This window comes from Phacochoerus africanus, chromosome 14 (genome assembly GCF_016906955.1).
Source record: "Phacochoerus africanus isolate WHEZ1 chromosome 14, ROS_Pafr_v1, whole genome shotgun sequence".
NCBI lineage: Eukaryota > Metazoa > Chordata > Mammalia > Artiodactyla > Suidae > Phacochoerus > Phacochoerus africanus.
The window spans coordinates 32,989,157-33,016,178 of record NC_062557.1 but is presented as its reverse complement, the minus strand read 5'-3'; the positions used below and the strand labels follow the sequence as shown (position 1 = coordinate 33,016,178).

Below are 27,022 nucleotides of genomic sequence, written 5' to 3'. Positions count from 1 at the left end.
ACCCCACCCTACCCCACGTGACTTCCTGAAAGGCCGGGGGACCGCCCCTCCTGCAGCTCAGTTTCGTTTCCTTGGAGGCATCGGGGCGATAGCGCAGCAGTCACGGCAGTTCCCGCGCGTCACGTCGGGTCCCCTCACGGAGCGCCATGGCGGAACTGTGCCCCCTGGCCGAGGAGCTGTCATGCTCCATCTGCCTGGAGCCCTTCAAGGTGCCGGTCACCACGCCGTGCGGCCACAACTTCTGCGGGTTGTGCCTGGATGAGACGTGGGCCGTCCAGGGCCCGCCGTACCTGTGCCCGCAGTGCCGCACTGGCTACGAGACGCGGCCGCAGCTGCGCAAGAACACCGTGTTGTGCGCGGTGGTGGAGCAGTTCCTGCAGGCCGAGCAAGCCCGGCCCGCGGTCCTCGACAGCGATGGCTGGACGCCGCCCGCCCGCGCCGCCGCCCCCAGCCCGGCCGGCCAAGTGGCCTGTGACCACTGCCTACAGGCGACCGCCGTCAAGACTTGTCTCGTGTGCATGGCTTCCTTCTGCCAGGAGCACCTGAGGCCGCACTTCGACAGCCCCGCCTTCCGGGACCACCCGCTGCAGCCTCCGGTCCGAGACCTGATGCGCCGCAAGTGCCCCCAGCACAACCGGCTTCGAGACTTCTTCTGCCCTGAGCACAGCGAGTGCATCTGCCACGTCTGCCTGGTGGAGCACAAGACCTGCTCGCCTGCACCCCTGAGCCAGGCCAGCACCGACCTGGAGGTAGGGAGTGGTGGCCGAGGGCACAGAGGGGCAGCCTGGGGCTACTGGGTTGTGCAGAGGGCACCACAGTGGGCTACCTTGGATCACTCCGGGGCGAGGGAGGGGCCTTGCTGGGCCTGAGATGGGTCAGGGGCTTGCGGGGTTTCAGGGTAGAAAGGGGCTGGGAGAAGGTACAAACTTCCTCTCATTCCGGGTTCACCTCCCCTATGCCCACCCCACTCACCCATTTTACAGAGGGAACCACTGAAGACTCATGCTTGCCTTAAGCCTAGCACTTGTCTGATGATGTTTAGAAGTGGGTTTTGAAGGTCAAATATAGCGCTGGAGGTTACCTCTGTTCTCTCAATAAATCCTGATAGCACCCGGGAGGTGGGTACCATGAGTTCCATTTTACAGCTGAGGAAGTGGAGGTTCAGAGAAGGTCATTTAGCCTGAGCTAACCCAAGTGGCCAAGGGGGAATTGGGCTGCCATCTGGTCTGCCTCCACAGTTGCCTTTTCTCCCCATGGACCAGCCTCAAAACCAAGTCCGCAGCATTCAGAATGTGAGACACTTCTGGAGGTTTGTTGGGGGTCATGTGTGAAAAAGCCTTTGGTGAGCCAGAGACTTCTAGTGACCAGGGAGGATCGTGTTGTTGAGTGGAAGGGTGGGCAGCGTCCCAGGAATTCTTGGATATGATGCACAGGGAGAGCCAGACTCTTGCGCCATAGAGCCCTCTCTCCTGCCTTGGCCACTTTCAGTCCGGGATTGGTCTTCATTCCTAAAGCGAGGAGGTGGGGCCAGGTGGATTCTTAAGAGGGCTTTTGGATCTGTGATGCTTTCAGTGGTTTCGGGATCATAATTTTTCCCTGTGGACTCAAGGCAGAGGCTGAAAAGGTGTAGTCAAAGTTTTGTTAATCTAAGCTCAAAAGTGAGGCCTGATTTCCTTTCTCTCGTGAGGACTTGTTAAGGGGACCAAGAAGGGCTGTCCTTATGCTGGCAAAGGAGATATAAGGCCTGTGGCACCAGGACCTGGGTGCAGGCCTTGCTCCCAACTGGTCGCAGCCCACCCCTGGCCTGGTCTGCTTCTCCAGTCTGCCCTGGGTTCCTGTGGACTTTCTCCCTGAGTCCCAGGAGCCAGGCCTCAGGCAGTGCCTGGCCGGTGACTTTGGAGGTACAGTCATCTCAGGTCTGGCCCGCCCAGGTCTCCACCTGCTGCAGGGAAGACCCTGGCTGGTCTTTGGAGCCTGGAGCCCTGCTCTGCCCTGCCAGCGGTGGTTCAGGGCAAGTCCCTGTCGTTCTCTGAGCCTCAGCTTCTTCATCTGTAAAATGGGATTCCTAGCATTCCCTCCCCCGTTTTGGGTCATCTGAGCTGTGTGGGAAGTGCTTTGTAGGCAGGCCCTACGGGTCAGGCTGCTTAACATGGGCTGTGACCAGAGCTGGATGTTGAGACCTGGGTTTGGATTCTGGCTCTGCTTCCTAGCTGGGAACTCATAAAAGGGGCCAATAGCAATACCTATCTCAGAAGGCTACCGGGAGGATTAAATGAGGCGATCCATAAACTGCGTTTTACAGTGAATGCTTTGTAGAGCTGCCGTTATCATTTAAGCTGCTCAGAAATGCCCCGAAGAGAGTTTGCTGTGTGGACGGTGTCAGGCTGCCTGGATCCTCTTTGCCTCAGGGTGTGTGAGCCTGAGTTCTAGGGCAACCGAGCTCCTGTGGAGTGGCCTTCTAGGAAGTTCCGGTCATGGCTTAGCAGTAACGAATCCAGCTAGTATCCATTAGGACATGGGTTCGATCCCTGGCCTTACTCAGTGGGTTAAGGATCTGGTGTTGCCATGAGCTGTGGGGTAGGTCACAGATGTGGCTCAGATCTGGCATTGCTGTGGCTGTGGTGCAGGCCAACAGCTACAGCTCCGATTAGACCCCCAGCCTGAGAACTTCCGTATGCTGCTGGTGTGGCCCTAAAAAAAAAAAAAAAAAAAGAGCCCTTCTAGAAGTTTTTGTCCAGGAGGCAGAAGGCAAGTAGGGGCAGAAAGGCCCTTCTCAGCCTGGTGTGGAGCCTCAGCTTCCTCAGCCTGCAGGGTCTGGAGCTGGAGTCTGTCACTGGATTATTTGTGTGCCCTACACGCTTGGCTTTTTAATCCTTGTCACAGGCCTTCCTCTGCCACCCACCCCCCTCCCCCCACCTCCACTACCTCCCAGTGTCCTAGCTGGCTGTGACCTTTAACCCTTTCCTTTTCCAGCCCTACTGCTGGTCCGTACTGGTGGTGGAGCCAAAGCCGGCCCAGCTTGGCTCGGTCACTGGTGCGGGGTGGACTCGGGCCTCTGGGTCCCACATCGAGGCATCAAATCCCCAGTTTGTGAAGGGATCCTCAGAACTTCGAAAAACCCCCTTCCCTTGATTCAGGCATTGTCGCTGCTGTCAACATCTTGGCGGCTTTCTTTTTGTCTATAGCCGTCTACCGTCAGGGGACTGTTGTATACGTTTGATTAATGGTGGGCAAAATCTTTCAGAATAATAAGTTCAGGGTCTTGCTAACAGTGGGTCTTGGAGGTGAAACCGTTGGTAGCTCCCAGGTGTCCTGAGGTCTCTTCCAACTCCAAGACCAGTGAGACCAGATCTGCCTGGGCCTGACCTTTTTTTTTTAAGGGCCACACCTGCGGTTTATGGAAGTTCCCAGGCTATGGGTGGAAGCGGAGCTGCAGCTGCTGGCCTACGCCACAGCCATAGCCACACAGGATCCCAGCCATGTCTGTGACCTATACCACAGCTCACGGCAACGCCGGATCCTTAACCCACTGAGCAAGGCCAGGGATTGAACCTGTGTCCTCTTGAATACCAGTGGGGTTCATTACCACGGCGCCACCATGGGAACTCCTGGGCCTCACCTTCTGCCTTTGGCCAATAGTTTATCTTGGCCACTGTTAGAGGCCAGGTCAAAGCACACTGTTACAGAGGTCACATCTGAAATGTCATCAGTGACTTGGGCTTTTGGGGTTGAATTAGGTTGGCCTTGGTCTCTTCCAGCTGTTGCATGTGACTGTCACTGGGTTGTTCAAGAGTCAAGGTCAGGTTCAGCCCCGCAGAGCTCTGGTGGAGTGGGAAAGGCCATGAAATGGAAGAGAGGGCCAGAGTATTGTTGAGCCAGCCTGTTAGGGAACATATATTTTTTTTTCCCTAGAAATTTCCCGTGTGCTTAGTTTGGACATGAGTCTGTAATTGTAACACCCATGAATCTCGATGTGACCTGGGTTAAGCCACTTAAATACTCTGTGCTTCAGTGATCATCTATAAAGGGTGGATAACCCTTACCTCCTCGTGTTGTTTTTAGCTTTACATAGTTAATATGTGGAAAACTCGAGAACAATGCCTGGCGTGGAGTAAGTACATGATAAACATTAGCTGCCATTATTATGGTGGTGACGGTGGTGGTGATTTTCCTACTCAGTTCTATGCCCCAACATTTTGCCTGAGAAGGGTGAAATTCAGATACTGATTATGGAAATTTATGGAAATAATAAGAGGCCTCAGATAGTATTAACTTCCATCTTGCATAATTTACCTTTGTATCTGAAGGTGGCTAGGGGCTTAGCAGCGATGCTGAATCCCCTTAATTCAGTTTCAGGGATTGAGCTGTTGGTGAGCCGGTCTTCTGCCGCTTCATCCTTATTCCTATGGTGTAGGCCTCCCTGCCTGTGGCCCTTACAAGTGAGCTTTGGACTCTGATTTGTGTCTCCCTGCCTCTCTGAGGCTGACATCAGAACGAGCAGGTGGTTCTGGGAGAACAACCCCCGAGGCCAGGCTTATCTCTGGGTTTCCTTCTCTTGGATTTTTTTTTTTTTGTCTTTTTAGGGCCGCACCCACGGCATATGGAGGTTCCCAGGCTAGAGGTAGAATCGGAGCTCTAGCCTCTGGCCTAGACCACAGCCACAGCAACTCGCGATCCAAGCCACGTCTGCGACCTACACCACAGCTCACGGCAACACCAGATCCTTAACCCACTGAGTGAGGCCAGGTATTGAACCCGCAACCTCATGGTTCCTAGTCCGATGCGTTTTCACTGAGCCCCAGCGGGAACTCCTTCTTGGATCTTATCACATAATCCTTCCCTGCTTTGTTAGCTCCTCACTGGTTTTTAGTAGGACCCCCTCCCCCCATATTGTGTCTGCTTTTCTGGCTGTTTGCAGTGGGAGGGTTGGTTTGAACACCCTCCTCTGCCCCTCACTGAAGCAGCTGTCCCAGTTCATTCTGTCTCTGTGAGCTTGGGCACCTTGCTGTCTTCTTTCCTCAGTTTCATCATCTGTGGAGAAACCCAGAATAACCCAAGCTGAGATTTACTAAGGACATTTGTCCTTGTAGATCTAGGTGCTGTGCTGAAGATTTCCATGGCCTCAGTTAATCCCCCTACTAGCCCTGCAAGGTGGAAACAGTTGCATCTCTTTCAGGGCCAAGGACATAGGTGGGAGGCAGCTGGATAGCTGGGAGTCTAGACTGTCTGGCTCCAAATCCTATGCTTGTAACTTCTTTATTGTCCTGGCCCCCAGAAAGGATGAAGGGAGGGGGGTAAATATGAGAATGTTCCCCCCCCCCCAAAAAAAGCTACAACAGTCAAGACGTGGAAACACCTGTGGGGTAGACTCGGGGTGGTCCCTGGCGTCCAGTGCTGGTGGCGTCTGGGACGAGGTGTTTTCTCACCTAGTTTGTTTCCTCCATAGAACAAGCTGAGGCATAAACTGACTATCATGTATAGTCAGATCAACGGTGCATCGAGAGCGCTGGAGGACGTGAGAGCTAAACAGCAGGATGTGCGGGTGAGTGATGAGGCTTCCCACCAACAGCCTGGCTCTGCAGCCTCCCTCCTTCTCCAGGCAGGACAGGCTCAGCCCTGACTGCCCCATGGCTCATGTTGGGTTCACTCACAGTGTCAGACATAAACATCAGCCTTCAAAAACATGCAAAAAGCTATGTGCTCAGAGAGATCCTTGACAGACCCAAAACCTTCCTACAGCCCAGCTTTGGGTGGAGGGAATCATTAAAAATTAGGGTTAGGCATTCCTCTTGTGGCTCCAAGGGTTAAGGACCCGATGTAGTCTCCATGAGGATGTGGGTTCCATCCCTGGCCTTGCTCAATAGGTTAAGCATCCCTCGTTGGCAGTGTAGGTCGAAAATGCGGCTTGGGGAGTTCCCGTCATGGCTCAGTGGTTAATGAATCTGACCAGGAACCATGAGGTTGCGGGTTCGATCCCTGGCCTTGCTCTGTGACTTAAAGATCCGGCATTGCCGTGAGCTGTGGTGTAGGTTGCAGACGCAGCTCAGATCCTGCGTTGTTGTGGCTCTGGCGTGGGCCGGTGGATACAGCTCCGATTAGACCCCTAGCCTGGGAACCTCCATGTGCCGTGGGAGTGGCCCAAGAAATGCCAAAAAGACAAAAGAAAAAAAGAAAATGCGGCTTGGATTTGGCATTGCTGTGGCTGTGGTGTAGGCTGGCAACTGCAGCTCTGTTTTGACTCCTGGCCTGGGAATTTCCACATGCTGTGGGTGTGGCTATAAAGTTAAAAAAAGAAAAAAGAAAAAAAAGTAGAGTGAAAACAGTAATATAAAAAGTGGTAATGAGTTAAGTGGGAGAAATACAGGAAGGAGAAGTTGCATCTGTTTATTTTTATTTATTATTTTTTTATTTTTTGTCTTTTTTTTGCTATTTCTTTGGGCCGCTCCCACGGCATATGGAGGTTCCCGGGCTAGGGGTCGAATCGGAGCTGTAGCCACCGGCCTATGCCAGAGCCACAGCAACGCAGGATCTGAGCTGCGTCTGCAACCTACACCACAGCTCACGGCAACGCCGGATCCTTAACCCACTGAGCAAGGGCAGGGACCGAACCCGCAACCTCATGGTTCCTAGTCGGATTCGTTAACCACTGTGCCATGACGGGAACTCCTGTTTATTTTTTAAAGTGTATTCATTTTCTAGGGCTACTGAAACAACTTAGCACAAACTTGGCTTATGACAACGGAAGTATGGTCTCTCACAGTTTTGGAGGCCAGACCTCCTAAGTGTCAACAGGGTCATACTCCTTCCAAAAGTTCTGGGGAAGAATCCTTCCTTGCCTCTTGCAGCTTCTGATGGTTCAGGCGTTCCTTAGCCTGTGGCCGCATCACTCCAATCTCTGTCCTCATCTTCATATGTCCTCTTCCCGCCTTGTCTTCTCTCCTTTTATTTCTTTTTTTCTTTCTTTCTTTTTTTTTTTTTTGTTTGCTTTTTAGGGCCACATCCACAGCACGTGGAGGTTCCCAGGCGAGGAGTCCAATTGGAGCTACAGCTGCCGACCTACGCCACGGCCACAGCAACATCAGATCCGAGCCTCGTCTACAACCTACACCACAGCTCACGGCAATGCCGGATCCTTAACCCACTGAGCGAGGCTAGGGATCGAACCCACAACCTCATGGTTCCTAGTCGGATTCGTTTCTGCTGTGCCATGACAGGACCTCCCATCTCCTTTTATTTCTAATAAGGATACCGGCCATTGGATTTAGGGTCCACCCTGGTAATCTAGGGTGATCTCATCTGGGGATTCCTACTTTAATTGCATCTGCAAAGACTCCTTTTCTAGGTAAGGTCCCATTTATAGGTTCTGGAAAGTGGATGTATCTTTTGGGGGCCACCATTCAACCCATTACAGGAAGTAGAGGAAAAAAGACTAGAAGGAAATAACAGTAAAGGAGGAGTAGTGCGAAGGTTGGAGTGGTGGGAATAGGGATTTTTTTTCCCCTTTAGTTTTCATAATTTTTGTAAAGTTATAATGTTCTTATATTGAAAGGAGAGTTGATTTTTAAGCAGCTCATTCTGAAGCTGCAGCATCCAGTTGTATTGTGGCAGCTGTGGCTCCATTAGATGACATCTGGGCTAGACTACTTGGTCATATAGGCAAATCTCTGAGCCTTAGTTTTCCCATCTGCATAAAGGAATCACAACTTCTGTCCAAAGGTGACTCTGTGGGGAGTTCCCATTGCAGTGCAGCAGAAACAAACCTGACTCATATCCATGAGGATGTGGGTTCGATCAGTGGGTCAGGGATCCATCGTTGGCATGAGCTGTGGTGTAGGTTGCAGACGTAGCTCAGATCCCGTGTTGCTGTGGCTGTGATGTAGGCTGGCAGCTGCAGCTCCAATTCGACCCCCAGCCTGGGAAGTTCCATATGCCACAGGTGCGACCTTAAAACAAACAAACAAACAAGCAAAAAACCAAAAAAAAAAGCCCCAAAACAAAGATGACTATGGGGCTTAAATGAAAGGATGCACATGAAAGTAGTTGTATCAGTTGGGGGGGGGGGTGCAGGCTAAACTGCTGTAACAAAGATACTCCCCAAATTCAGAGACTTAAGTTGGATAGATGTTTATTTTGCTCTCTGTGACCATTCAAGGCCAGACCAGAGCAACTCAGGCTAGAGGGGTAGCTCTGCTCCGTGTGATCTTTCAGGTTCCGGATCTTTCCTTCTTATTGTCCTTCCTCATCTCTTTGGTTGCAGCCGAATCACCATTACATGTTTTTTTTTTTTTTTTTTTCCCTAGCCTGTGAGCCTTGTCACAGGCTAGAAAGAAGGAAGGACGCTAGGAAGAAGAATGTTGCATCTTATTATCACTTTTGCTTCTGTTTCATTCCCAACAGCTTAGTCACATGACCAAGCCCAGCTGCAGGGGAGGCTGGGAAATGTAGTCTGTGGTGGGGCAGCCACACGCCCATCTGAACCCCAGGGGCTGTTCTCTTACGGAAAAGAGGAGAAGGAGGATGAATCCTCAGGGGCGTTGGTAGGCACACTGGAAGTGGCAAAGTGTTGGATAAAGAAATAATTAAATTCCAACCTCTCTGCCCCTCTTGTGTGTTTCTGTTTGTGATGTTTCATTCTGAGCTGCCGAGTTACCCAATGTGTAAAGTGAAACTGCAGCTTCTAGAGCAGTGCTGTCCAGTAGAAATAGAAAGTGAGCCATATATAACTTTAATTTGGAAAGCACATGAAATTAATTTTAATAACATATTTTACTTAACTCAGCATGCCCCAGATATTTTAATCAATAAAGTGTTGAGATAGTTCATATTCCTTTCTTTTGTACCAAGTCTTTGCAAACCAATGTGTGTTTTACACTTAGAGCACAGCTTGATTTGCACTAGCCATGTTTCAAGTGATTTGTAGCTAGAGGTAACAAGTGGCTATAGCATTGGATAGTGAAGTTCTAGAGGAAATTTTCTGAAGCAGCTTCATACCCTTAAAACTGCCCATGTACTGCTTCCCAGCTTGAGAAATAAAATATCACCGGAGTTCCCGTCATGGCTTAGTGGTTAACGAATCCGACTAGGACCCATGAGGTTGCGGGTTTGATCCCTGGCCTCGATCAGTGGGTGAAGGATCCGGCATTGCCATGAGCTGTGGTGTAGGTTGCAGACATGGCTCGGATCTGGCGTTGCTGTGTCTCTGGTGTAGGCTGGCGGCTACAGCTCCGATTAGACCCCTAGCCATGTGCATATTTTCTGGAAAAAAAAAAATCACCAAGGAAGATAAAACCTCCACTTTGCTTCTCCCTTTTTATATCCCCTTCCAGAAGCAACTATTATCCTGAATTTATTGATCCATTCCCATGTGTTCCTTTCTGCTTTTATTACATAGTTTTCCTTTAGCAATAAATGATATCATTCTGTTTGTTTCTTTTCTTTTCTTTTTTTTTTTTTTTGTCTTTTTGCTATTACTTGGGCCGCTCCCGCGGCATATGGAGGTTCCCAGGCTAGGGGTCCAATCAGAGCTGTAGCCACCGGCCTACGCCAGAGCCACAGCAACTCGGGATCCAAGCCGCATCTGCAACCTACACCACAGCTCATGGCAACGCCGGATCGTTAACCCACTGAGCAAGGGCAGGGACCAAACCCGCAACCTCATGGTTCCTGGTCGGATTCGTTAACCACTGCACCACGACGGGAACTCCCATTCTGTTTGTTTCTAAGCTTTGTATAAAGGCATCATACGGGCTGTCTTCTTCTACAAGTTGTTTCGCCCTCATTAGTGTTTAATATTCCATCCTGTGAATAATTTTCAGGCTTCTACTGAAGACATTCAGGTCGTTTCTAGGGTTTTGCTAATTCAGACAGTGCTGCTTCGAGCAGTCTTGTTCGTCTCAGGGGCAGAGGTCTGAGATTTTTTTTTTCTTGAGTCTGTTCTTTGGCTTGAGCTGGGATCTTAGGGGATAAGCCCCTTCAAATCTACCGGATATTGCCAGATTGCTCTCCAGAGTGGCTGTGCCCATTTGTACTCTCACCAAGGACAGGTAGAGTTCCTGGTGCTCCATGTCTCACCAGCCCCTGGTCTTGCGGGTTAGCTTTTTTGCCCATCTAATGGGTTCCCTCTTGTTCTGGCGTCTCAGGAGTTTGCGCACAGGAAGATGGACCAGCTTAGACAAGAATACATGGAAATGAAGGCTCACATTGATGCTTATGAGGCCAACTCGACTCGAAAAATAAAAGAAGAGGAGAAGAGGGTCAACAGCAAGTTTGACCACATTTACCAGGTCCTCCTCAAGAAGAAGAGTGAGATCCAGACCCTGAAGGAGGAGGTGGAACTTGCCCTGACTAAGGGGGACGAGTTTGAGTTTCTGGAGGTGGGTTGTAGGCGGACCTTGTTGAATCCTCTTTCTGCTTGGTGTGACGGAGTGGACTAGGCGTGTGTGGCGGGAGACCCTCCAGGACTTGGGGCTGTGGGAGGTCACGGGAAACATCCCTGGGATACATACTGTATTAGTTTTCAACATTTCTTTTTTTTTGTCTTTTGTCTTTTTAGGGCCGCACCCACAGCATAGGGAGGTTCCCAGGCTAGGAGTCTAATCGGAGCTGTAGCCCCCAGCCTATGCCAGAGCCATAGCACCGTGGGATCTGAGCCGTGTCTGCGACCTACACCACAGCTCACGGCAACGCTGGATCCTTAACCCACTGAGCAAGGGCAGGGATCGAACCCGCAACCTCATGGTTCCTAGTCAGATTTGTTAACCACTGAGCTACGACAGGAACTCCAGTTTTCAACATTTCATGACAACTTCCCACACACTGAGTGGCTCAGAAGAACGTCTGTCTTTTACCTCACACTTTCCATGGCTCAGGGTCATGGCTTAGGTCTCACCAGGCTACATTCTTTATGGATCTCAGGGTTGTCTTCCAAGCTCACAAGCTTGTTGGCAGAATCCAGTCTCTTGTGGTGCAGGACCAGAGTCCCTGTGTCCCTGCTGGCAGTCAGCCAGGTCCCCTTAAAGTTCCTATAGACTGCCTTGATTCCTTGCCCCATGACCCTCTCTCAGCTTGGCAGCTTACTTCAAAACCAGCAGAAAGGAGTTCCCTGGTGGCTCAGTGGGTTAAGGACCTGGCATTGTCACTACTGTGGCTCGGGTTGCTGCTGCTGTGTGGGTTTAACCCCTGGCCTGGGAACTTCCAACTACTAGGGGCACTGCCAAAAAAAAAAAGAATTTCTCCCTCCAGCCCAGTCCCTCTTTTAAGGACTTTTACCTGATTAAGCGAGGCCCACCCAGGAGAATCATCTTTCTGATTAACTCAAAGATTCAGGATCTTAGTAATATCTGTAGCTTTTTCTTTTTTTTTTCTTTCTTTCTTTCTTTTTTTTTTTTTGCCTTTAGAGCTGCCCAGGCTAGGGGTCAAAGTGGAGCTGCAGCTGCTGGCCTATGGCCACAGTCACAGCAACACGGGATCCAAGCTGCGTCTGTGACTTAACACCACAGCTCATGGCAACACCGGGTCCATAACCCACTGAGCGAGACCAAGGATCAAACTTTTTTTTTTATTATTATTATTACTCAGTGAATTATTACATTTGTAGTTGTACAATGATTATCACAATCCAATTTTATAGGATTTCAGGGATCGAACTCAAAGTGGTACTTTAACCTCCAGTGACTTCTGGCTATAATTTGAGAGACCGATTGGACTTAGAACCTGTGGCAAAGGGAAACTCCTCCCAGGGCTCTCATATGAAGCCTGAGTCCTGGCCCCAGCTTCCCCAGAGTGGCCTGGACTAACCCCCTGGCTTGTTGCAGAAAGCAGCAAAACTACAAGGAATCACCACGAAGCCTGTCTACGTCCCCAAGGTGGAGCTGAACCATGAGCTGATAAAGGGCATCTGTCAGGGCACCTCCGACCTCAAAAACGAGCTGAAGCGGTACCTCAGACAGTCCCAGGACAAGAAGCCCGAGGAGCCCACTGCCCCAGGTAGCCATCGGCAACCTCCCGGGCTCTCTCCCAGCACCCCAGAAATGGGGAGGGGTCCCTTTGGCATCTTGGGGTGGGAGAGAGGCTCTCGATCTGAAGAACTGGGGCTTGAGTTTCAGGGGTTACAGGACAGCTGTCCTCCGTCTAGGAGAGTCCTCCATCTAGGGAGTCTTGGCCTCATCCTGAGATTGTAGCCATCCTTCCTAAAACCTTTTTGGAGGCTGGATGTTCTGATGGGACTTTCTAGATGGGCTCTTTCTGTCTGAGTCATGTAACGGAACCAAACTTGGGTCTGCTTACCCGAGTGCGTTCAAGCCAAGCGACGAACACGGGGTCGTGATGATGGAAGGTGCGGTGTGTGTTGCAAGGTACCAAACACGGAGTCTGGCTAGACTGGTAGCTAGTGCTTAAAAGGCCCCCCACTCCCCGAAGGCTTTCAGGGAAAGGTTTTTAAGAACAAAGTGAGGGAGCGGGGTTGTGGGCTGTGTGAGTAGCTCGTGGACATCCTTTTGATTGGTGGGTGGTGAGATAAACATCAACCTTTTGGTTCCTGCCTGTCTGGGGTTTACGTGTTTGTGGGCAGCACACAGTTAACTTCCTCCTTCTGGTGGGGGTTTCAGTATCTGCAAAACAGCTCAAGGATCAGGCTCAGATTATTGTCTGTAGCCCTTGAGGAGGAGCTAAATGTCCTTGACTTTGTTTAATGACTAAACTCTTTTTTTTTTTTGGTCTATTTTGTCTTTTTTTTTTTAGGGCCACACCCGCGGCATATGGAGATTCCCAGTCTAGGGGTCCAGTCAGAGCTACAGCTGCCAGCCTACACCACAGCCACAGCCATGCGGGTTCTGAGCTGCATCTGCAACCTACACCACAGCTCACGGCAACGCTAGATCCTTAACGCACTGAGTGAGGCCAGGGATTGAACCCTCAACCTCATGGTTCCTCGTCGGATTCCTTTCTGCTGTGCCACGACAGGAACTCCTAAACTCTTATTGTTTTGTCTTGCTTAACTGTTTGCCTTTCTTTCTGCATTGTCTCACTTCTATGATTAAATTTACTCTTTGAGGGAAGGCCTAGGAGGTTAAAGTTTTTCTACAGAAGAGAGACAGGTGGAGAGTGCCTGTTTGGGTAGGGAGAAGGGTCTCTTTTGGGAAGAAGGACCCCATGGGGTCCTGCTCCATTACAGTCTGAGGTTGGCTCAGATGGGTTTTGAATGGATTCTGGGTTGTGGGGTGATTTGGTAGGGAAATGGCTAATTTGGGGGTCAGAGAAACATGGAATTCTTCCCCTACTCTTCCGCTTATATCCAACCCATTGTCAGATTTGGCTTCTAAAATATATCCTGATGGAAGTTCCCATTGTGGCTCAGTGGAAATGAATCCGACTAGTATCCACGAAGATGCAAGTTCAATCCCTGGCCTCACTCAGTCGGTTAAGGATCTGGTGTTGCCGCGAGCTCTGATCTAGGTCGCAGACTGACTCTGATCTGTGTAGGCTAGCAGCTACACCTCGGATTTGACCCCTAGCCTGGGAACGTCCATACACTGCAGGTGCGGCCCTTAAAAAGCAAAAATAAAATAAAGCCCCAGTCCGCACTGGCCTGCTGTCCATTGCAGCACCTGCGGTAGCTTCTTAACAAGCCCCTTCTGCGTCCACCCTGTTGCAGGTGGAGAGAGCTTTTCAGGATACAAATCTGATCTCTCAGGACCTTCTCTACCTCCTCTTCAGAGAACTTCCATTGCTTTTAGATTATGGACCTGACTCCTTGACCCCAGCTTTCAAGCCCCTGCCTGGTCAGGCCCTGTCTATCTGTCCAGCCCCGAAGTACCTCCTCTTCCCATATGTCCCTCTGCACTCAGTTCCTCAGATATGTTAAGCTCCCTGCCACAGGGCCTTTGTACGTGCTCCTCCTCCGGCCTTGAGGGCTCAGCTCCGACTCCACTATCTTCACCAAGTGACTCCTCTCAGCCTTTAGAGATCAGCTGAAACATTACACTTCTCAGCAAACCTCCTGCCGCCACCCTTGCTCTTTAGACTAGGTCCCAGGATCCTTATCATACCCTGGGGCCCATGGCACCCCTGGCATTTTACTCTTTTTTTGGTGTCTTTTTCGGGCCACATCCATGGCATATGGAGGTTCCCAGGCTAGGGGTCTAATCGGAGCTGTAGCTGCCGGCCTACACCAGAGCCACAGCAACGCGGGATCCGAGCCACGTCTGTGACCTACACCACAGCTCGTGGCAACGCTGGATCCCTAACCCACTGAGTGAGGCCAGGGACCGAACCCGCAATCTCATGGTTCCTAGTCAGATTCACTTCTGCTGCACCATAACGGGAACTCCCTGGCATTTTACTCTTGCCTGCCATTCCTGTCCCCTTCCAGATCGCTATCAGTGAGGGCAGGGGCTGGGTCTGTTTTCAAGCAACACTCCCTGGCGCCTGGCACAGAGCCTGGCACATGGTGGATCTTTGCTGTATAATCCAGAGGATGGGCCTGAGTCTTAGCCTGGACAGCTGGGTGGCTCTGCAGAAGGCATGTCACAGCCATGATGGAGGGGAAAGCTGTTGGTGAAGTAGCTGTGGTGTTTGCTTTAATGAGACTGGTCTGGGGGAGGAGGGGTGAGAGAGACCAGGGGGAAAGGAACTTCTAATTACTGCCACTCACCAGGCATCTTTTTTGTTTGTTTGTTTGTTTGGGTTTTTTCTAGGGCCGCACCCACGGCATAGGGAGGTTCCCAGGCTAGGGGTCTAATTGGAGCTATAGCCGCCAGCCTACACCACATCCACAGCAACGTGGGATCCGAGCCACATCTGTGACCTACACCACAGCTCACGGCAACGTCGATCCTTAACCCACTGAGTGAGGCCAGGGGTCGAACCCGCAACCTCATGGCTCCTAGTCGGTTTGGTTAACCACTGAGCCACGATGGGAATTCCACTCACCAGGCATCTTGATCTCACTGCTAAGAGATTGTCTTACGTTGGAAGAAACCAAAGCTCCCAGAGGGTTCAGAGGTCACGGTCTGGGTGTTGGTGGGGAAAAGACTCCACCTTGGCTACATGTCAAGGCAGAGAAAAGAAGGAACACACCAGATTTGTCTGTTACCTTGTTTCTAGCGCTGTTAACCTTGTTTCTAGCGTTTGTAACTGAGTGGATGGGGAAGGCCAGCAGGGAGTATCTTTGTAAACGTCTCCCCACCCACCCATGGCGAGGTGGTCCCTAGGCTTGGAGTGGAAGAGCCGTAAAAAATAACCTCTTCTTCTTTGGCACAGGGGACCCTGGAGGGTACAGCCTGCCGTCCATGCCGAAGCCTGCACGACCTGGGAAGAAGGTTCTGAGTAAGTAACCCCATAGCTGTTCCTATGGCAGCAGCATGGCTGTGGCTGGTGGTGCTCAGGCTGAGGCAGTGGTGGGTGTCCCGGCTCCTTGCAGGTGGGCACAGCCCATCCCGGGCACCGAGATGCAAGGGCCGCCCAGCCCCACTGAAGAGAGCTTGCAGGGCTCTTGCGGGAGTGCCCCTGGGGCACATGGGCTGATGGGCTATCAGCACTGGATATTTTTTTGAGGGGGGTTTGGTCTTTTTAGGGCCACACCCACAGCATATGGTGGTTCCCAGTCTAGGGGTCCAATCAGAGCTGCAGTTGTCTATGGCAACAGCCACAGCAACGCAGGATCCGAGCCGAGTCTGCAACCTACCCCACAGCTCACGGCAACGCCAGTTCCTTAACCCACTGAGCGAGGCCAGGGATTGAACCTGCATTCTCATGGGTACTCGTTGGGCTCATTACCTCTGCGCCACAATGGGAACTCTAGCACTGGATATCTGAGGACCTGAACAGCGATACGACGGAAGCTGGCTTGTCTTGAGAAATATCTCTGACACCCGAGTTTGGCACTTGGATGGAGCCCCCGGCCCCTGCCCTGAGCAGAGGCTGAGCCTTGCTTGCTGTAGCACAGTGTTTGTCAGTCTTCCCCCACCCCCCAGTGGCCAATTTACCCTTTATTACAATTTTTGAGATTTGAATCATTTCCTCATTGATCAGGATGATAAAATGATGGTTTTTGAAGATTCTGTGTCCTGAGAGAAAAAATGGACTTCAAACTATAGTAACAGTTGTCTTTATAACTGCCAGTATTCACATAAAAGAACATCTGTATGTGTGGAAACTGTTTGTGTTAAATGATACCCACAAAGCCCACCAGAGATGCGGGGTGGACTTGCCTTGAAGTCTCTTTGACTTCAAGCAGATCCAAGAGGGAGCACTTGAATGTTGATTAGGCTTTATGGGAAGGGGCCTCTTTTTGACAGGGCTCTTTCACAGGCTGCTGTGGGAACTGGAGGTATTCTTTTCATGAAAGCAGAGAGGCAATACCCTTGAGGCCATCACAGAGCTTGATTTCTGTGAATCATCCTCGGTGGCTTGGGGGATGCTCAAGTTGCTCACGTTGTGTGCCAGTGCCTGGGCTGTCTCCAGAGCCTGAGTAATGCCTTCATCTTTTTTTTTTTTTTAATATGTTAATTTTTTATTTTATTTTATTTTTTACCAGTTTATGTTTTTATTTTTTATTTTTTTACAGAATAACATACATATATTTAAACGCAGTTTCATTCACACAGATGATTATATCATGGATCTTAAGAAACAGATTAAGTGACTCCCTCTGAAAAAGTGGAATGGAAAATATGCTGAGACAAATAGGAAATTTATTCTATACTTTATCCCATTTTGTATGGCTTTCGTCTTTACTATTTAGTATTACCTATTACATTTCAATTTTTCTTTAAAAATTAGCATTATATTAAAATTGTGTATATTATGCAACTAAAATTTATAAAGAAAGCCTTATATACCATTAAATATTTTATATAGCATAATAAAAAGAATAACAACTGGTAAGAATAACAAAAATAATACACCCTCTGAAAATAAGTAAAATATAAAATGCATAAATTGGTTAAAAAATAGTGTAACTATACAAATATGTCCTCACAATTTGTTACATCTAATTGATTCTTCAATAAAGGCATTACACCATTCTAGGTGATGTGATAAACAAGACATTATAGACCTTACATTGTACCATGGAGAGAAATGGTTATTAATAATACAATTGTAGAACTGTATTATTTAATTGTACAGTTGCATTCTTTAATTATAATTATCATAAATTCTCTGATGGAGAGGAAATCAGAATCAGATCTAAGAAGACTTCAGCATTCCAAGAATGATGTCAAATGACCCCCTTATGGTGGATTATGCACTTATTTACTATGAGATATATTTCTTCTGCAGAGATTCCTTGTTTAAGTATCAATTATAGATTTTTGGTTTGCAGTTATTCTGAAGTTTTGATATGAGTCTCTATGTATATGAGATTGTTTTAAGTTGTTGGTCTCTTAATTGCAAGTTCATCTCCAGTGTCCTGCATTTGTACCCACCTCTTCTCATGATTTCTGATTTTGGTGGTATAATTGTGCACGGATGATTTCATACCTTTACTGGCGAGCCGTGTCATTTGTGGAATTTTTGTTCCCTGTTGCGGCCTTTTCTTTTCTGCTTAGAGAAGATCATTTAGTATTTGTTGTAAGGCTGTTTTAGTGTTGCTGAATTCTCTCAACTTTTGCTTCTCTGTGAAGGTTTTGATTTCTCCTTCAAATCTGAATGAGAGCCTTGCTGGGTAGAGTAATCTTGGTTGGAGGTTTTTCCCTTTCATCACGTTAACTATATCATGCCACTCCCTTCTGGCCTGCAGAGTTTCTGCTGAGAAATCTGCTGATAACCTTATTGGGGTTCCCATGTATGTTACTTGTTTCTTTTCCCTAGATGCTTTCAAGATTTTGTCTTTGTCTTTAATTTTGGTCAGTTTGATTAATATGTGTCTTGGTGTATTCCTCCTTGGGTTTATTTTATATGGTACTCATTGCGTTTCCTGGATTTGAGTGAGTGGTTCCTTTCCCATGTTAGGGAAATTTTTAGCTATTATCTCTTGGAATATTTTTTCTGTCCCCTTCTCTCTCTCTTCTCCTTCTGGCACCCCTATAATACGGATGTTGGTGTGTTTAACGTTGTCCCAGAGTTCTCTGAGACTCTCTTCATTTGTTTTCAATCTTTTTTCTCTTTTCTGTTCTGCATCCATAATTTCTACTCATCTGTCCTCCACCTCGCTTATTGGTTCTTCTGCTTCCTGTATTCTGCTGTTAGCTGCTTCTAGTGAATTTTTTTATTTCAGTTGTTGTATTTTGCATCTCTTCTTGTTTAAGTTTTATATCTTGTATCTCTGTGGTCAGTGTTTCCTGTAAGTTATCCATCTTTGCCTCCAGTTTATTTCCAATGTCTTGCATCATCTTTATCATCAACAATCTAAAGTCTTTTTCCTGGATGCTGAGAATCTCGTCATCACTATTCTTCAGTCTTGATGTGTTTCTGCCCTCACAGAGCTTCTCAACCTTTTCTCTGTCATTGTCCTCCTTTGCTCTTACCCTTCAAGCCCTTTTAGAAATTTTAGCCTCTAATCACCCCCATCCATGAAATTTTAATACCACACCAGTAGTATTACAGTCGTATCTGTTTATATAGTGTTCTTTTATACATAAAAAGAACTAGTTTTTCCATCCTTCCCTCCTTTGTCTCCTAAGAATCAATTTTTGTACTTCTTGGGGCCAGCAAAGATCACCCTTGTTGAGGTGGGGGGTGGGGCGTCGGATGGCCCCCAACTTCCTCATCTGTCAAATTTGGGCCATAGTGATGTCGCCCTCACAGGATTACGGAGACACTGATTTTATGTTCCATAGTGTGTCCCTCATGAGATACCGTGAAGGTTTTTGGTTTTGTTTTTCCTTTTTACGGCCGCATCTGTGGCCTATGGAAGTTCCCAGGCTAGAGTTGAATTGGATCTGCAGCTGCCGGCCTATGCCACAGCCACAGCAACCCCACATCCGAGACGCACCTGAGACCTAAGCCACCGCTCACGGCCATGCCAGGTCCTCAACCTACTGATGGAGGCCAGGGATCGAACCCGCATCCTCACAGAGACTCACTGAGGCACCACAGGAACTCCTGAAAGCTCTTTAAAGGCCATGCATATAGCCCTGAACCGTTGGCCAAAAGGTCAGTGGGGATGTTGTAGTGATGCTTTCAGAGAACTCTGGGTTGGTTTTTTGTTGTTGTTGGCGTGTTGTTTGAGTTTAGACTGTTTTCGGCAGACACATGGGTGGTACTAGTTCCTGAGTGGAGTGAAGTGGATTCTGAGCCTGCGGGGCCTGGGGCAAGTGGAGGAGGAAGCTGGCAGCTCAGCTGGAAAACATGGAAAGGCTTTTTGTGTGAAGGAGGAAGTGGAGGAGTGGGTGCCTCTAAGGCTGGGTCCTTCTCAAGGCACAGCCCTGAAAGCCCCCTTCCCGCTGCCCCAAGCCCCACTCTTGGTGTGACTGAGCTGTGGATGCGGCGAAGTCGGCAAGGAATGCGTGGTGGGCTCGTCAGAGTGTGGATAAGGCTCCTGAGAATTGTGATGACAGGGGAGGGGGCCCTGTGCCTGAGGCCAAGGCCATGGCCCAGGGACTGTCGAAGATGCTGGTCCAATGGGAGTGGTTGAGAAAGGAGTAGAAGGTGGGGAGGTGATGGGGATTGAAATGGCTAAGAAATAGCGCTCTGAGGTGGGAGGCAGGGGCAGCCAGGGGCCCATGAGGGGCCGAGGGAGGGTCTGATGGGGAGAGAGAAGGCTTGGTCAGGAAGCTAAAGGATCCTGCAGGCAGGCAGGTAATGTTAGCATCCAACCCCCCCCCCTTTTTTTGTCTTTTTAGGGCCGCACCTGTGGCACATGGAGGTTCCCAGGCTAGGGGTCTAATCAGAGCTACAGCTGCCAGCCTACACCACAGCCACAGCAATGCCAGATCTGAGCCATGTCTGTGACCTACACCACAGCTCACGGCAATGTCAGATCCTTAAACCACTGATCGAGGCCAGGGATTGAACCCCTCAACCTCACGGTTCCTAGTCGGATTCGTTTCTGCTGCACCACGACGGGAACTCCCCAAACACCCCTTTTCATTTCAGTGGTGGGGACGGTGGCAAAGAAGGAACCTGAAATCTTCTAGCCCGCTTGAACTTGAGCACCTGCCAGAATCCCAGGGAATCTGAAAACCATAACACCAGTTTCTATCACCATAGATTACTTTGCCTTTTGACTCTTTATTTCTTTCAAGTTAAAACATCCTAGCTTTATTCGTATGGGTCACATTCATGCAATGATTGAAAATGATCGAAAGAAAAGTATCATTGTGCTTTAAAATATCTTAATTCTGAAAATTGTCTTTTTCGGAAGAAAAGGAAAAGCTCCATAAACTCCTGGGCCTCACCCCCAGACTCAGATTCAACAGGTCTGTGTGGGCCTGAGAATTTGCACTCCCTACAGCTTCCCAGCTGATGCCGATGCTGCTGGTGTGGGCATCACACTTCGAGGACCATTATTTTAGCCAAATTCAGTTCCCATGCGCACATACACCAGCTACTTTTTAAAGGCCATTGTGATGGGAGTTCCCTTCGTGGCTTCGTGGTTCGTTAACGAACCCAGCTAGGATGCATGAAGATTCAGGTTCGATCCCTGGCTTCACTCAATGGGTTAAGGATCCGGTGTTGCTGTGAGCGGTAGTGTAGGTGGCAGACGTCATTCGCATCGTTGCTATGACTATGGTATAGGCTGGCAGCTGTACCTCCCGTTGGACCTGTAGCCTGGAAACTTCCATATCCCATGGGTGCAGCCTTAAAAACAAAAAGCAAAAAAAAAAAAAACCTTGTGATATTTGGCAAGCACATTTTGTTGGCTGACTCCCTGTGTGTGTGTGTATATATATATATTTAAAATATGTTTGGTTTTGCATTGTGTGTGTGTGTGTGTGTGTGTGTGTGTGTGTGTCATTTACCTACAATCAGGAGTTCCTTGACGGCCTAGTAGTTAGGACTCGGCATTTTCACTGCTGCAGCCCAGGTTCAATCCCTGGTCTGAGAACCAAGATCCCACGTCAAGCCAAGGCGCACCACAGCCAAAAAGAAAAAGAGAGAGAGAGAAACACATTAAACATTATTATTAAAAAAAATTAGGAGTTCCTGTTGTGGCTCGGTGGGGACAACCCGGCTGGTATCCTTGGGGATGCGGGTTCGATCCCTGGCCTCCCTCAGTGGGTTAAGGATCCGGCATTGCTGTGAGCTGTGGTGTAGTTTACAAGGCTCACATCTGGTGTTGCTGTGGCTGTGGCATGGGCCGGCAGCAGCAGCTCTGATTCAACCCCTGCCATGGGAACTTCCACAGGCTGCCCTTGCAGCTGTAAAAGACCCTCCCTCAAAAAAAAAGTTACTTAAGGAAAAATGCACAGATCCTAAATGTACAGTTCGATAATTTTGACACACGCATATTTCGCTGTTGCCATTTCCCAAATCAGGATAAAGAATTTTCATTACCCCACTAAATTCCTTCAGTGCCTCCCCACCAAAACCATGATGCCAGTTTCTATCGCGTAGATTAATTTGCCCACTGACCCTTTCTATCTTTCAGGTGAAAACATCCTAGCTTTATTTGTGTGGGTCGCATTCATGCAGTCATTGTTGTTATTCTGGTGTTTTGAGAGTGTCACTGTGCTGTGCTTTAAAATATCTGAATTCTGGGAGTTCCTGTCGTGGTGCAGTGGTTAACGAATCCGACTAGGAACCATGAGGTTGCGGGTTCGGTCCCTGCCCTTGCTCAGTGGGTGAAGGATCCGGCGTTGCCGTGAGCTGTGGTGTAGGTTGCAGACGCAGCTCAGATCCTGAGTTGCTGTGGCTCTGGTGTAGGCTGGCAGCTACAGCTCTGATTCGACCCCTAGCCTGGGAACCTCCGTATGCCGTGGCAGGGGCCCAAAAAATAGCAAAAAAGACAAAATAAATAAAACACAAAAGGAAAGTTTTAAAAAAAATAAAATATCTGAATTCTGAAAATGTTCTTTTTCAGAAGAAGAAAAGAAAATCAAGAAACCTGGTAAGTTATGCATTTCTGCATCCTTGTGTGTCCTGAGTGCCCGGATACAGAACTCAAGGCCCGCGGGGAGAGCTGAGCAGGGGGGTTAGAGGTCTGTGATGGGGGCCTGGGCTCCGTGACGGTGTCCTGTGCTGGCAGCCGGGCCTGGGCTCGGATGAAAGGACAAGTGTAAATGCATAAGACTAGCTGGATGAGGGTCGCCCTGGGCGGAACGGTGTTGCCCTGGCTGTCCAAGTGTGTGTTTGCGGAAGCGTGGGAGGGAGGGAGGCCATCAGAGAGGTCCCTGTGTCATGTCCCCAGCTCCCACTTCTCCTCCCTCCTCCCCAGCCACTGCCTCATCCAGCAAGATCAGCTTCGGCGCCCCGGAACACTTGGATATCAAAGAAACTGGCCAGGAGGGTGAGTGACGGTGGGCTGGGGGCCGTGGGGTGCCCGCACTGAATTTGTTCTGAAAACGATGCTCTGTTCCTCATGCAGGTGCAGCCAAAGTCCCCCTCGAGCCATCGACCTCGGTGCCTCTCAGCGGGAAGGTGCTGGAAACCTTCCTAGCCAAGTCCAGGCCCGAGCTCCTGGAGTGTGAGTAGCTTTGAGCTGCTGGCTCGCTTGCCCTGGCCTCTGTCCTACTTGGTGTGTCTCTCCCCTAGGGGACTTACTGTCCTCTGCTTTGTTATGCCTCCCTTCCGGCTTCCTGGCCAGCAGAGACACTGCCCAGAGTTCCTTCCTCCAGGCCAGGCCTTGGGGCCTTGCCTGGTACCTTCCCCCATGGGCACCTTCCTCTCGTGCCCACTTCCCAGGCAGCGGGCAAGACCCATCTCTGCAGAGTATGCTCTGGCCCCCTCTCCCCACAGCCGCAGCGGGCTTGCTTGGGAGCAGTGGGTGCCTGGGCTCTTGGTGCTGGCCTCCCCAGAGCTTCCTGCAGTCCTGGCCCCTGGACGAGGGCCAGGCCTGGCCCGGGGCCAGTGTCACCTGCTGCCAGGCTGCTGGTGGTGGTGCTGAGTTTCGTGTTTCAGGAGCCCTTGGTGCTTCATGGCACTGCCATGTAAGCAGGGAAAGTAAGGGCTGGGGACTTAGGGCCATAGTGGACATTTTGCCAGGCCATTCCTTTTGCCCAGAGGGAAGCCCAGGACCCGGTGAAAAGGACCCTTTGCAGAGCCACCGAGCCAGCGAGTGGCAGAGAACCCCAGTCTCTCGTTTCCCAGGTTCCCAAGCCAGGGATTGTCCACTGTCTCCCCCTGGTCCGGGGTCCCCTGTGAGGGGAGGGGCAGAGATGGTTGTGTCCTGGGAGCAGGTGGAGGAGGGTGGGGGTGGCACTCAGCTTGGCTCAGGCTTCAGACTTCCCTGACTTGGCTGGAAGGGTGGCAGGAAGGGCAGGGAGGCCATGCTCGTGTCCCAACCGAAGATCATATTCAGGTCCTCAAGATTCCGATGGGTTCTGTGCTGCCACCGCCTAAAGTCTAGACCCCTTAGCTCTCCACTCTGTGGCCCCACGTGTCCCTCTGTCCCTGCTGTGGCCTCTGTGCTCCCAGCTGCCCAGCCTTCTCTGGGGCCAGCACGTGTCCACCATCCCCTTGACTCTGCATTTGACTCTTGTCTCTCTGCCCAGCACAGGCTTTCTCCCTCCGCTGCTCTCCTCCGTTTCATTCTCATCTTTCTATTGCTTGGCTCGGATTCCAGCCCTCTGGTGAAATGTTCCCCTGGGCTCTCCTCAGTGTTCAAGGAGCGTTTGTGGCCCCGTGTCTGTGTCCCTTTGACAGTGTGCCTGCCCTTGCGCAGAGTGTGGGGCTCACAGTGTTGTGACTTGACGGGTTTGCTTTGCGTGGGGGAGGATGACCTCCAGGAGGCCAGACACCACGTCTGGCTCATGGTTGTGCATCCAGCACAGAATGTGGCGATGAGCCAGGGGTGCAATATATGGCCTTGGATGGAGGAATAGACAGATAGATGGACAGATGGTTGGACTGTTGGATAGACGGATGGACAAATGTCTGGACAGAATGGATGGCATGTGCCAAGGGCTTCATAAATGGTCTTGGATGGAGGAATAGACAGGTAGATGGACAGATGATTGGACTGTTGGATAGACAGATGGACATATGTCTGGCTGGCTGGACAGAATGGATGGCATGTGCCAAGGGCTTCATATATAGTTTTGGATGGGAGTTCCCGTCGTGGCGCAGTGGTTGACGAATCCAACTAGGAACCACGAGGTTGCGGGTTCGATCTCTGGCCTCGCTCAGTGGGTTAAGGATCCAGCATTGCTGTGAGCTGTGGTGTAGGTCACAGACGAGGCTCAGATCCTGCGTTGCTGTGACTCTGGCAAAGGCCGCTGGCTACAGCTCCGATTCGACCCCTAGCCTGGGAACCTCCATATGCTGTGGGAGTGGCCCTAGAAAAGGCAAAAAGACAAAAAAAAAAAAAAGTTTGGATGGTGGAATAGACAGAGAGATGGACAGATGGCTGGATTGATGGATAGACAGATGGACAAATGTCTGGCTGGCTGGACAGGATGGATAGATGGATGGATGGATGGAAAGATGGATGAATAGATAAAACCAACGAGCAAATATTACATTTAGGGAACGTTTGAAAAGTGAGAGCCCTTCGGGCGCCTTGTCCCTGACCCCTTGGGGTGATGCTTTCTTAGATGCCGTTAAAGTCATCCTGGACTACAACACCGCCCACAACAAGGTGGCCCTGTCCCAGAACTTCACCGTTGCTTCTGCGGCCGACACGTCCCAGGACTACCAGCCACATCCCCAGAGGTTCACCTACTGCTCGCAGGTGTTGGGCCTGCACTGCTACAAGAAAGGCATCCACTACTGGGAGGTGGAGCTGCAGAAGAACAACTTCTGCGGGGTAGGCGTCTGCTACGGCAGCATGCCGCGCCACGGCCCCGAGAGCCGGCTTGGCCGCAACAGCGCCTCCTGGTGCGTGGAGTGGTTCAACACCAAGATCTCAGCCTGGCACAACAACGTGGAGAAAACCCTGCCCTCCACCAAGTCCACGCGGGTGGGGGTGCTTCTCAACTGCGATCACGGCTTCGTCATCTTCTTCGCCGTGGCCGACAAGGTCCACTTGCTATATAAGTTCAAGGTGGCCTTTGCGGAGGCGCTGTACCCGGCCTTCTGGGTGTTCTCCGCAGGTGCCACGCTCTCCATCTGCTCCACCAGGTAGGCAGGCCAGGGACTCTTGGCTTGACTGCCTGGGCCGTGCTGGAGACCCTAATGAAATTGCTGCAGGTGGGACTCTCAGGGAGCTGCCCTGAGTGTCCCCAGGGGTTGCAAGGATGGGAGGGGAGTGGGTGAGGGTGAGAGGGTGGGGAGATGGGGTAAGAGGAGGCTGTTGGCCAGGGCGAGGGGTGGGGTGATTGTGATGTGGGCAGGGAAGCCCTTCTGCTTCCTGGTGCCCTTCAGGGGAGGAGGGGCAGGATGTTCCCCCCGCCCCCGACTTGTTCTCTGGACAGCTGGGTGGGGCTTTGAGAATAAAATCCTTAGCACCCTTTTCCTCTTAGAGATAATCCATAGCCACTCTGGGTTCTTCCTTAGGCTGCTGGTGTCTGCCTCTTTGCTCTCTGGAGGCAGACACCAGCAAATCTTAGTGTTCAGATGACTAGCCTTCAAATCTTAGTGTTCGGATGACTCTCTGTAGAGCTGTTCGACTCTCTAGATTGAAAAAAAAATAATTTCCAAAGTCACTGAGTTTCAATATGACTCGCCCTCCACTACCTACACGTGGAGGTTGGGGTGAATGCTCAGACTTCTGGTTATTGGCTGTGCCCGAGGGAAGTGACCCACAGGGGGTCTCCAGCCAGACCAGAGGATTCCCAAAGAAGGATGGCCTCTTTCTGCACTGGCACATAGCCCTGTTTCCCTTCCTGTCCCGCACATCTCATCACCCCATCCGTGGGGTTAAAATGTGTAGGCAAACAGGAACCTTTTCAGTGTCAGATTTCAAACCCTGATCTGAATCAACCTGGGTTGAATTTGCGATTCAAGGTCAAGGTGACCCAGGTCCCACGTGGATGGAAACACCCCTCCCCCACTTGCACCCCGTCAAACATTCCGAAAGGCATCTTGGCCCAGATGCCTTGGCTGCAGCCATGGAGCCTTCTTCCCCTAGCCCAGGCTTTGGGGCAAAGGACTCCGTTAGGCAAGAGGGACCCTCACGGGGTTCACAGTTGGTGGTCTTGCTCTCGTTAGCGTCTCTTGCCTTCTAACTCATCACTGTCCTCAGTGAGAGCCTCCCCTCTCCTGGACTGTGAGAGTCTGGACTGGCTGGGAGAGCCACACCCACTGTGGCCAGCACTGTTGAACAGTCAGCCTAGCCTGCTGTCACGCAGACAGGCCCTCTGTCTCGGGGACCACACTAGGTCACCTGCTGGGGTGACTCCCTAGGGCCAGAAGGGCCTTCCAGCGGATCCATGGGAAATGGCACCATGCCTGTCCAACCCAGGCGGTCCTTGCATGAGACAGAGGCCTGTCACCAGCCCTAGCCCCGTCCGTTCTCCTTGGCTGAGCCAATTCCAGGTGTAGATTGTCTTGACCTGGTGAAGAATCAGGAAGACTTAGGGACTTAAGCTGTCAGGCTTAAGCAACGAGGGGCTATTTTTCCTGCAGGGTTTCTGTGCAGTGAAAAGACCCCTGGTCCACTAAGAGCGGGAGTGAATGGATGCTGGGATTTCCGCAGCTCTTTATATCCTGATGTTATCAGGACATAAATTCTCATCCCCAGAGTAGAACTTTCACCCTTTGTGGTGAAATGAGTCCTGCTCTGGGCTTTTCCCCAAGAAGAGAGCCGAGGTCAGGCTTCTTGTGGAAAAAGAGGGTCCCGCTGGGGCAGGGAGGACCCCGGACCTTTCCTAGGGGTGTTTGAGAAGTTAGCGCATGTCTGGCCTTGGTGCCAGGCCTCCAGGACACTCTGGTCAGAGGACTTGCTGTTCCTGACCCTTGTGTAGATCTGTGTCACCAAGAAATCAGCTTTGTAGGGAAGACCTCCCAGCAATGGCTGAAATGTGGTTTCGAAACGTTTTCT

The 27,022-nt window shown here is 50.5% G+C and overlaps 1 protein-coding gene across 1 annotated transcript; it reads left to right on the top strand.

Annotated features, from left to right (window-relative positions):
* Positions 1-45: 45 nt before the first annotated feature.
* On the top strand, positions 46-25,293 carry TRIM25 (tripartite motif containing 25). The gene is made up of 9 exons (XM_047757189.1): positions 46-749; positions 5,447-5,542; positions 10,140-10,373; positions 11,814-11,985; positions 15,259-15,324; positions 21,965-21,991; positions 22,319-22,390; positions 22,469-22,567; positions 24,636-25,293. Exons 1-9 carry the CDS (start codon positions 147-149, stop codon positions 25,163-25,165), a joined length of 1,899 nt encoding a protein of 632 aa, XP_047613145.1. The 5' UTR covers positions 46-146; the 3' UTR covers positions 25,166-25,293.
* Positions 25,294-27,022: the final 1,729 nt, after the last annotated feature.